The 12,362-nt window shown below is 37.9% G+C and overlaps 1 protein-coding gene across 1 annotated transcript; it reads left to right on the top strand.

The window, feature by feature from the left end:
* Positions 1 to 8,662: 8,662 nt before the first annotated feature.
* Positions 8,663 to 9,064, top strand: LOC108481253 (receptor-like protein 11). The gene has a single exon (XM_017784412.1). The coding sequence runs from the start codon at positions 8,663 to 8,665 to the stop codon at positions 9,062 to 9,064; it is 402 nt and encodes a 133-aa protein (XP_017639901.1).
* The last annotated feature ends 3,298 nt before the right edge of the window (positions 9,065 to 12,362 follow it).

The raw sequence follows: 12,362 nt of genomic DNA on the forward strand, positions 1-12,362 counted from the left end.
ATTAACAGTCGATCGGCGCTATACAGGAAACCTAACGATTGATGGTCTGAGGCGCATATTTCTCCTCTATCGGCCTCTTCGCCTTTATAAAAAATCCCAATCTCCTTATTGTCTATCATATTTTGCAGTAATCTCCTGAACTCTTCGCAGGATTGAATGTCGTGCCCCTCAATACCATGGAATTCACAAAAACTTTGATCTTTTGTATTCCTTCCCTCGAATACTTTGTTAAGATGACAAAGCAAACCCTTTTCAACTAGCACCTCCCAGATTTTCTGCAGAGGTGTTCTTATTTCAGAAAGCCATCTTTTACTTTGTCGTTTGTCCTCCTCTCCCACTGCGCTCACATTTCCTTCGGTGTAGTTTGGGAATGAGTTCCCGGATGTACCGCCAGTGCCATCAAATCGTAGAATACCCGCATCAATGAGTCCTTGAACTCTCCTTTTGAAGGCTAGGCAGTTTTCTGTAGAGTGCCCCTAGTTCCCAGCATGGTATGAACAACTAGCATTTGGATCGTACCATTTCGGGTATGGAGGTTTAAGGGGTGCCATGTAATGGGGAGATATTAATTGCTTCTCCAGAAGTTTTGGGTACAGTTCCCCATACAACACAGGAATAGGGGTGAATTGCTGTCTCTCGGGATTGGGCCTTGTTGGTCTTGGTTCATTTCTGGGTTGGCTTTGAGCGGGTAGAGTGTTTTGTGGGAATGTAGTGACGGGCCTTTGGTTATTCATGGCGTATACAGGGTAGGAAGGAGATGATGCTTGGTAGTAAGGGGTTTGAGGAGGATAATAGAAATTCGGAGGAGGATAATTTCGAGGTCGGGGTTGGTTTGGATATGGATTAGGGGTATAACGGCTTCTCATTCCTACCATATGGGCTTCTGGTTCTTTCTTCTTCATGGGCGCTACCCTTTTTGAACTTTCTGAACCTTCTATCTTCCCACTTTTGATGGCATTCTCTATAAGTTCTCCGGATATTACGATATGTGAAAAATCCTTCATAGCACTTCCCACCAACTTGTCATAGAATGGTGCTCTCAGAGTATTGATGAAAAGGACTATTATCTCAGTCTTAGTCAGTGGAGGCTCCACTTGGGCCGAGATATCTCTCCATCTTTGTGCATACTGTCTAAAGGTTTCTGCTGGTTTCTTTTCCATCATTTGTAGGGTCATTCGATCAGGCGCCATATTCGACACATGCTTGTACTACTCACAGAAGGTTGACGCCAAGTCCTTCTAAGATTGGATCTTTTCCCTACTAAGCTAGTTGTACCACCAAAGAGCCGATCCTACTAGACTATCCTGAAAACAATGTATGAGTAGCTTGTCTTCATTCACGTAACCAGTCATTTTTCGACAAAACATGACAAGATGTGCCTTTGGACATCTCGTGCCATCGTATTTTTCGAAATCTGGTACTTTAAATTTCGGAGGCAGAACCAGATCAGGCACCAAACTGAGCTCTTTGGCACTCAATGCAGAGAAGGCTTCAGTACCCTCTATTGCTTTAAGTTTTTCTTCAAGGCTCCTATACTTCTCATTTTGCGTCATGATTATCTAATTTCAACCTAGCTATCTCCGCTGGGTCGTCCAAATCTGGAGCTAGTGGATCAGCTGGACTAGCCCCTGGGTTCGACACGAACATTCCTTGTTCCAAGTTAACAGGTGGTGCCGGTCGTTGCTCCGGGCCTGTAGGTTCCCATTGAGTGTATCCTCTTTGTATTGCGTGGGCATGCGGTGGAGTTAATCCTAGCGGATGGGGTGGATCTTGATCGAGATTACCCCTTGACCGTGGTTCCACAACGTCAGGGTTCATAGGTCCCTTTCCCTTAACTAAAGCTGACATCATTTCCATTATCTTGGCCATTTGATCCTTTTGTTTGAGCGATTCTTCTCGGGAACTCACCATTAAGTCTCTTGTCTCTTGCTGCGATTTGGCCAGTTGCTCTTGTAATTCCCTTTGAATTCTTTCCATCCTTTCAATCCTTTCATTGAATTCGGCCTCCATTACTCTAGCTTGTCGGCGCGTTCTATACGAATGACGTGGTTCCAGTCTTGTGGTATTACAACTACGAATTGTATGTTTTAACCTCAGCAAACGAGTATGGGATATGCAATGAATGAATGAATGCATAAATGTCAAATGAATGTTAGTCATGAAAGAAATGCAAGAAATTGGTGTTGATTTCAATTCAATTTCATTAGAAGAACTTCACTAGAAGAAAAATTTCTTTACATAGAACGGATGATTACATATACGACTTTGCCCTAATGCCCAAAGTCTTAACTTTCCTAAGAAGCCAAGCTAAGCTTCGACCTCGATCTGATTCCGACTCGTACTTTAAGCTCAATATATCAGCCTGAACTGCCAAGGTTTGCAAGTGATCAGCTATCTTCCGAACCTGAGCTATAGCTTCGCCCATGACATAGTCTCTATCTCTAATCTGGTTTTGAGAGTGGTGAAGCTGTTCTCTGTAATGGTCGTTGTTTGTCTCAAGAAGTTCCACTCGAATTTTTCTATCTCGCAGTGCGGTCTCGAGTTCTTCTATTTTCTCTAATATGGCTACGATGTTGCTGAAGTAATCTTTCCAATTTAGCCACCCGAGCTTGTAACTTCTCCTTTTCATTTTGGGTTTCTAACAAACTCTTCTTCAGAGTGTCCTCTCATACTCGGGCATCTTGAAATCTTTTCTCCCAATGGTCGGCTCTAGTCTTTTCCTCTTTAATCTCTTCATGCCATTGCTCTGACGTTTTACCTAATTCGACAGTTTTTATCGTTATACGAAGCTTCTTGTAATCGATTTTCAGACTATCTAAATCTTCCTCGGCCTTGTTCTTTCCTTTCCTTAACTTCTCGGCCTCTAGCTTATGGATATCGACGTCTAACCCCAACTTCATTTTATCTTCTTCTAGCTGCTCTATCTTCTTCCCCAACTCCGAGTTTCTTTTCTCAAAATCTTGCTTAATGGTCTCTAACTCGGATGGGATGACCCGTAAATACTCCTCTATCGGTTGTGTGTTCCCTTGATTCTGCCTAGGGATGTTGTCATTGACTGTCCTACCCCACCACCATTCATACTCGGGGGTCGTCATCAGGCCTACAGTGAATCCCTTCATTCTTCGAGTTTGGTTCCATGCATCTGATATTTCGCGAACCCTCTTTTTATAATTGTTGTCTTTATAGGGGAACTCACATTGTGCCAACCCTTATGTCACTGGTATAAACTGCCTTGATCGATACTGCCTTAACACCATCAGTGGAGTGTATCGAATGGCTCCCTATATTCCAGCCAGAGGGACCCAGTCAAAATCACCGCACCTATATAAGATCTCGTCAGGACTCAACCACGGAGCCCTCCATTCAACGTCTTCGGCCCGTAAATTTTGGAGAATAGTTATCCACCTCCCTTCGGAGATGTCGTCCCCCCTCGATGTGGCCACTAATTCTCTTAATGAGGAATAATCCTTAGAGAATACCCGATAGGAGACCTTCTCCACCTTCCAAAAATGACTGTGGAACCAAGCCAAAAGAAGCTGTGCGCAACCAATAAATCTTCCCTCGCCAGCTCTCCGGCATGTATTCAAGGATCGAAAAGTTTCTGCTAGGATTGCCGGGGCGGGTGTGGTACCATTATCAAGTCGATCGAATAAATCTGAGACGGCTTCATCTATGTGTCCAAGTGCTTTAGGAAAGACGATCAAGCCGTAGAGACTTAAGGCAAAAACATCAACCCTTTTCTTCGAATCCGGGTGCACAAGAATAAAATCCCTCAAATTCCTCCAAGGAATACATTTACTATCCCCTTTTTGCTTGATGCGGGCTGCAACCCATTGCTCGCTCATCCCCGTGATATTCATCTATTTCTTCAAAAAGGGAGGGACATTAACAGGTCTTGAATAGTCCCTATCGGCCTGAATCTTTGGGCAATTAAGTAACGCCATGTATTCCTCCACCGCAGGTACTAAATCAACTCCTCCAAAAGTGAAGCAACTGTAAGCGGGGTTCCAAAATTGCGCGAGGGCCCAGAACAAGTACTTGTCCACCTTTACATCTAGCAAATAGGGTAGGTCACCGTAGTTACAGTAAAAGAGTTGTTTGACTTCGCCATTCCAACTATTCCATATATCCCTTAACTCTTGCAGGTCGTTCTGAGTCACACTGATGTGAGTGAAATCCTACAACTCCGATTCATATCCCTAGGTCAAACTATCTCCTTTCTCCTGTTACATTCTCTTAAACCACACTCGGACGGCCACATTATCCTCCATTCTATCAAGAAATCCTTTTTCCATGCTAAACTCTTCTAATTAGTAACCGAACGTAAATTAACACCCTTTTATGATGAAATGTCATGCGAAAATGATCAAAATACAACAAGTTAGAATTATATACAAAGAATAGAATTCAAAGCAAATAGTGAGTAAATAAGCACCTAATCAGGTAACCACTAGGGTTTGGTGTGGTTCTACCTAGGGTAGGCTCCTAGGGCTCATTACATGTAGTTTGGTTCTAAAGTAAAGGTACCTGAACCAGTAGATTCCTCGATCCTCACCCATTATAGGTTCATACAGACCGAGTTTGATTTAGGGGAATACGTTTCCCTACAGCTATACGGAAGTGAAAACCTCACGAAGACGCAGGTACGGATGTATCCCGAAAGTGATCCACTATCCTATACGGAGTGAAGACCTCACGAAGGAGTAGTTTTTCACTTCCACTTAAGAGGGTGAAATTGACCAATAATGCGATGTGATATGCAAAGATACCTCAAAGAATTAAACCACTTAAAGCAAGCATATTATGAAGAAAGTCGTGAAATTAACAGACAACATGCAATGCAGTAAATTTAAAATCAATTTCAATTTTTGACAAAAGACAAAAAATAATCAATTTAAGGCTCGACTCTCGAGCTCCCCAGTGGAGTCGCCAAGCTGTCGAAACCATTCTTTTGAAAACGGGGATCGACTTTGTTTGAAAGTGAAAATTAAAACGGAAGTCGCCACCAATCTTTTATCAGGTGTGATCGGATCACCTTTGTTTTAATAAATCAATTTTAGTTTACTAAAAGCAGGCCTTTGGTCTCTGAAACTTGAGAGAATGAGTTCGGAGTCGGTTACGTGCGAGGAAGGATTAGCACCCTCGACACGCCCAAAAATTGGTACCAAATTGATTAGTTAGTGTCTTAATGTCGAAAATTAAAAATCAGGAAGGGACTTGAAATACGATCTTTTCTATTAACACTGATTTTAAAATTCTTGAATTGGCTTAAATAGATTTGTTTAAAGATTTCCTTATCTCGAGATGTCGGAGTATCACATCCCGTAAGTTAGGAGAAATCCGTGTATTTCAAAACTCAAAAGGATATTTAGCTATTTAAAACCAACGAGAGAACCGAAACCCCGTAAGTTAGGGCACAATTCTTCGATGTTCCAAAATGCGAAACATTGCCTTATTTATTGAAATTAATTAAAACATGAGAAAAATATTCCTAAAGTGAGAAATTAAAATAGATAAACGATGCAAAAATGATATCATTAATGAAAAATATTAACATGGAATACTAGAATATTAGAATAACAATAACAATGATATTTACAAAAAAAAAAGAAAATAAAAACAAATCATGTACTAATAATAAAATAGGAAAAATGATATATTTGGTAATAATAATATGTACATAAAATACATATATATATATATATATATGTGCATATAATAAAAGTATGTAATAATAATAATAATATCTACAATAAAAGAAAATATTAGGAAACGTACATAAAAAATATATACATAAAAAATTTACAACAATAATATAAAATAATGATATGTACAAAATATATATATATATATATGTGTACATAAAATATACACTAATGTAATAATAATTATAATAATACTAGCAATAGTAAAAATTAGTAATAATAATATATACACAATATGGTATTTTAAAATATATATATATATATATGTATATATAATAATATTTAAGAATATATACATAAGATGATATAAAATACATACATGGAATAGTATAAGAAATATATAACTAATTGCAATAAAAAATATATACATAATATATATAAAATACATATAATATATATATACGTATTAGAAATGATAAAATTATTAACACACTACATAAGTAAATAAAATATAATAATAATACTAAAATAATTAATTTCAATAGTAAAATAACTAAAAAAGGATTAAATTGAACTAAAAACAAAATATTTGGGGCAAGATTGAAATAAAAATAAAAGGAAAGGTCTATATTGAACACGCGCGGAAACAGTGGGGGGCCAAAACAGAAAATATTCCTTCCCCATCAAAACTCAGCACATCAGCAGGGACTAAATTAAAAATCGCGACAAATTTTGGGGCCAAATTAAAAAAATGAATAATGACTTAATTGCAAAGCAATAAAGAGCGGAAGGGCTAAAAGCGAATTAGCCCTTCCTTTAAAAAAACATGCGGATCCTAGGCGGGTCGGGTCGGGTCGAACCGGTCCAAGTCAAAATGACGTCGTTTTGGGGTTTAATGGCCAACCCCTAAATGACGTCGTTTTGGGGGGCTATAAAAAACCCTTTTTTCTTCAAAAAAATTTCATTCTTGCACTTGAAAAGGAAAAAAAAAGAGAGGGAGAGGGGTGAGGTGATTTCTGGCCACAAGACCGGTCACCATCCGATTCTGGACGGCCGAGGCCATAGCCATCGGTGGTAAAAAAATAAAAAATTGTTTTTTTAATAATATATATATATATGTATATGTATATGTATATAAAAGAAAGAAAGAAAAAACAAAAGAAAGAAAAAGATTATAAAGAAAAGAAAAAGAAAAAAGATGCAAACCTTTTTATTGATTTTCTTTTGTATTCAAAATTTGGAGGGATTTTTGTGTTTGTCTTTTTTTTTCAATCTTCTCAAAAAAACCCCATTTACATGATTTTTGAATGGCTTTTTATAGTCATCTTTTACATGATTTTCTATTATTTCTTTTTCTATTTTGTAAGTGATGGTGGCAGACAATGGATATAAAAAATGGGAGGAAAATGGGGCAAGTGGGAAAGTGGCTAGGTGGCTAGGGTTTCTTGGTTTTTTTTTGGGGGGTTAGGTTTTTTTTTTTTAGGTTAGGTTTTTTTTGGGCTTAATGGGCTTTTGAATTGGGTTTAATGTTTGGGTTTTGTAATGGGTTTGGGTAGATGTAAATGGGTCATGGGTTAAGGGTTTTAGTGGATTTAGAGGTTTGGTTGGGTTTTGATGTAATCGGGCCCGGCAATTTGGGCTTCTACAATCATATTCATCAGGAAGGGAATTCAACAACAATAATTCCTTGTCTTCATATTCAAATTTCTCATCCAAAATTTGCAAGTCTGCTAAAATTTTATTAAATGAGTTCACATGGTCATTCATCGACATACCGGGAGCATACGTTAATCGAAAAAGTTTCTTTTTCTTATAAAGCCTATTTTTAAGACTTTTCATTAGAAACTTTTCTTCCAGTGTATCCCATAACTTCTTCGCTGATGTCTCCCTCATAACAGAGTACTTCTGCTCTTTGGCCAAACATAGGCCGATTGTACCACACGCCTGTCTATTAATCTTGGCCCACTCCTTGTCATCCATCTTGTTAGGTTTTTCTTCAAGGGCTATATCTAGCTCTTGCTGACATAAGACATCCAGGATCTCACATTTCTACATACCAAAATATTTGGTACCGTCAAATGTCTCTACTTCAAATTTTGTATTGGTCACAGTAGTCCTTGCTGATGACGATGTCTCTGCCATTTTTCTCCTCAATCCTAACTACTGTATATGTAAACAATGCCGTATACGTGAATAGTATCGTAAATGGTCATATTCCCCAAGTACGAATCTAGCTCTGATACTAATTGTTGCCCAGAAGCGTGTAAAAGAGTAAAATTATTGTACTGAAAAATTACACTAAGTTCAATTCCCAGGAAAGAGAGGTGGATCACGAGGATCACTTAAGTATCAGGTCTTTCCTAGCCAGAATATCCCTCTATCGTAATTTAATAGTACAATAAATCACTACAATCACACTCACAAAATTATGCAAAAATAAACAATAAAGAACACCAGAATTTTAACGAGGTTCAGCAAATTTTGCCTACGTCCTCGGGCATTACCAAATATTTTTCACTCCAAAATACAAGTGAAAATTTACAAATAGGGAGAGAGAATAATGCTTTAGGTAGAGAATAACAAATATGAGATGAAGAAAATGAGAAATGGTTAGGCCTATTTATAGTTGAAGTTTAGGGATCAACTTGCAAAAATCCCTATACAATTAGGGACCAAAATTGCAATTATCCCATGCCAAATTTCAAACCAAATTTTGGTGCCACAAATACTTTTATTTTTGGTTCCAACTTTCTAACATCCATAACTTTGACTTTTCAAAGTATGGATATTTGCCAATATTTTCCTCCTCAATACCTTCCACGTTAACAAGGCTTAACTATCTCCTCAGCCTATAATTGTCTTCAAATTCTCTGAGTGGTCCACTGCCAATTGACATTGGAAAATGGAAAGTTTTGACTAGTTTGGATTTGTCAAATAATCAGTTCTCAGGTGATATCCCAACTAGAGTTTCAGATCTCAAGGACCTTACGCATTTTTCCTTATCCAATAATAGAATCATGGGTTCTACTCTTGAGTCTTTTGATGAATTGTTGAGTTTGGAATTCTTGGACTTGTCAAGAAATAATCTATCTGGAGAGATTCCCAAATCCTTAGAAAAACTTCGTTATCTCAAATATTTCAATGTCTCTTTTAATAGACTTGAAGGAGAAATTCCTGAAGGACGATTATTTGGAAACTACACAACCGAATCATTTAAGGGTAGTGAAGCCTTGTGTGGTGCAACTCGACTTCATGTTCCAAACTGCAAAACTAGACCTCTTAGAAATTCCAAGGCAAAAACTAAGCTGAAGCTCATAATATATGTAGCTCTGCCAATTGCCTCCACAATTTTGATTGTTGCTCTGATAATCATTATCGTACAAAATAAGAGGAGGAAAGACAAATTGCCAACTCAATAAGAAATGATAACTTTAGGAACGTGGAGACGGTTTTCATACCACGAGCTTTGGCAAGCTACTGATGGATTCAATGATAGTAGGTTGCTTAGTAATGGAAGTTATGGTCCAGTATTCCAAAGGACTCTCCCGGATAGGACGATCATTGCGGTAAAGTTCTTTAAGTTAGAGTTAGAAGGAGCTTTTAAGATCTTTGATGTTGAATGTGATGTTCTCTGCAACACTCGTCACAGAAATTTAGTCAAAGTAATAAGCAGTGGAAGAGAACACTTGCTAAGTTGTTGAGCACCATTGGAAGGGAACATTTAAAAGTCAATAACTGTGCTTTATCCATTTTGCAACTTGGCTTAGAATGTTGTGTAGAGCTACCAAACGAGAGGCTTCATCTTAAAGAGCTTGTTACAAAGTTAAAAATAAGATCAAAATGAAGTTATTAAGGGATATGGAACTAGTTTGATGAAGAGACAGTCGTTAATTTGACTAAAAAAAACATAAGCTTTGCTTTCTAGCAATGTCTTTGATAAATATTTATACAGATGATTTGTTTTCCTATAAAGTTTATTAATAGTTATTTCTACATTTTGTGATTTTTTTTTAAAAGAAACAACTTCAAGGAATTAGCTACAATAAGGGTGATGGGAATCTATATTAATCGTTGCTCGAAAACTTTTTTTCAAAAAAAGATTGAGCATGATTAGTTAGATCTTCAAAAGCTGATAACCTGTTAAGATAACTAGGAACAAGTGGCCATGCAATCCGTTAGTCTATTATGCTCTTGCAAGACTGGCAGAAAGTTAAGTTGTCAATTTTGCTTGAATAAATTATGTATTAAATGAAGTTTAGAAAGATTATTATTAACTGTAACACCCCAAACCCGGCCCAGACGTTATGGTTGAATCTGACGTGCCACATTGGAGTTGAAAACCCACGTTTCGTTTTAATGTTTTAAAACCATATATTTTATTGAGTTAACAAAGTGTATGGAAGCGGGCACCGGTAGGTATCCGAGACAGAGGAGGTGAGCCATGAAGGTCGCTTGATTACCAAGCTCTTTGATTGGAACCAATCCTAGACATGCCCACAACCATAGCCACACTTTGTTATATCGAGTTTAAATTTGTTTAAGTGGACGTCTTTGATAAATCGATTAATCGTGATGTTGAGATATTTTAAAAACAAATATCGTTTTGAAAACACGTCCTAAGTCTAGCCCATTTGAATAATTATTAACCAATTTTTTTAAAGTTATTAAAATTAAAATAATCCCGAAAAAAAAATGAAAGGAAAGTTAAAATTGGCCTTATTACAACCCAAAAGTAAATAATAATTAAAGTAATTAAAATGAAAACCAATACTTGTTTAAAAGCCCAAAGATGATCACCGTAGCCCTCAAATCCTCTTCGCCCAAGTCCTCACATCAAGGCTCACTGCAAGATTAAGGAAGGGGTGAGTTTGGAAACTCGATGTGCAACAAGCCCCTTTCAGAGCCCAAAACAATAACGGCCTATTGGGCCTAAGCCCAAATCCAATCTCAATCATGCATTGGGCCGTAGCCCTTGTCGTATTTCATATTTCATATTACTGGGCCGAAGCCTTTTCATGTTTCATATTTCATATCTTGGGCAAAGCCTTTCTCAGTAAGCAGTATGGCCCTTAGGCCCATTTCAATGTCACATATAATTTCAATGAAAGAATGCAACCCATTTGGGGAGACTACTCAACCCACCATCCGCTACTCTCCACGGTACCAACCAACACACCATGTGGGATTAACTCGACCCACCCCGCCAAACTCTCCATTTGGCGGCATAGATAGCTTTATCATATAACTTGGAGGCCTAGCCTCTTTTAATAATCGGGCCAAAGCCCTTTCAATAAGCAGGGCATAAGCCCTTTTATAACTGGGCATAATCCTTTTCACTTCCTCCATCCATATAAAACCCAACCCAATGCATTTATGATTACCTCATGTGCATATCATACATATCATGTGCGTATCATACATTTCATGTGCATATCATACATACCATATTTATCAAAATCCCATGTATTAAAATCATACATAAACCCTAGGGGTATAATAGTCATTTTTACCTAGGGGCAAAACGGTCATTTTCATATTATAAGGGTAATCTTGTAATTTTACCAAAAATTAGGGTTTCCATGTTTATTAATGATTACTTAACAATTCATGGGTGCAACCAGTGATTCTGGCCCATTTTTTGCGAGAACGAGTTATTGGGCCTAAAACCCCTAATGGGCCCTACTTAGCCAATTTCGTCATCTAGGCCCATTTAGCCTATATTCCATAATGGTTTTATCAGTCTCGATGCGCAATTTAACTAGTTTTCATATTCTACCAATTTTACCCAAATGGGCCCGAAAGCCCAATGGGCCCCACTTCGACCCCTCGAGGCCCAACTTACCAAGAACGCCAAAAATCACACTCTTACCGTTTCCATCGTTCTCGATCATCGTCTCATCGATTCTAACTAACTAGTGAGCGTTCGCTTGCTCACAAGTCCTCGAAATGCCAGAATTTCGGCATTTCGGCTTTTCGGCATTTATCGCTTTAAGCTATGAAAAAGGGTTCGTTACACACCTGATTTGCGATATTCCTTGACGAGATCTCCTACGATTTCTCCTATAATCAATTGTTAAATAGATCAGCTTGCAATAATTGAACCAAAATAAGAACTTTCCAATATTAACACTTACACATTCGGCCACCATCCATAATGGCCTTAGGCACCTTACCTTTGTCGCGATTGATGACTAGGCCTAGCTACTCCGTGATCAAGCTACTCCAAAACGACACTACACCTTGCTGCTCCTTCAATAAATAAACCAAAATATTAAAAGAAGACCCCATAAAGTCTATGCCCATATTCGGCCATCTCCCTAAATTAGAGAGGTTTCGGCTTTTCTTAAACTCCCTAATATTGAATTGATTAAAGCTACGAGCACTTACCAAGGTTCACTTACCCAAACGGTTTCAATCTCGTGTTAACTCGATTCAACGCATGCAGACTCTAAAACACTAGCAGAACCCGTACCACAAGGATCCTACGAATCGGCCACCAAGTCACCCAAGGGTGCTGTGCTTTTGGCTTTTGGGTCACTGAAGAAAAAGTGGTTATGGACCAAAAAGGGTGTTGACAAAAGAGTTGAAAGGCTTTTAAAATAACAAGAATCAGCTAAAAGAAAAAGAACAAGTGTATACCTTTATAGAGCAATCGACTTCCTTTGACTCCTTGAGTTTGGCTTATTGATATTCGGTTAGAAACGAGAAGAATGATAG

This window comes from Gossypium arboreum, chromosome 1 (genome assembly GCF_025698485.1).
Source record: "Gossypium arboreum isolate Shixiya-1 chromosome 1, ASM2569848v2, whole genome shotgun sequence".
NCBI lineage: Eukaryota > Viridiplantae > Streptophyta > Magnoliopsida > Malvales > Malvaceae > Gossypium > Gossypium arboreum.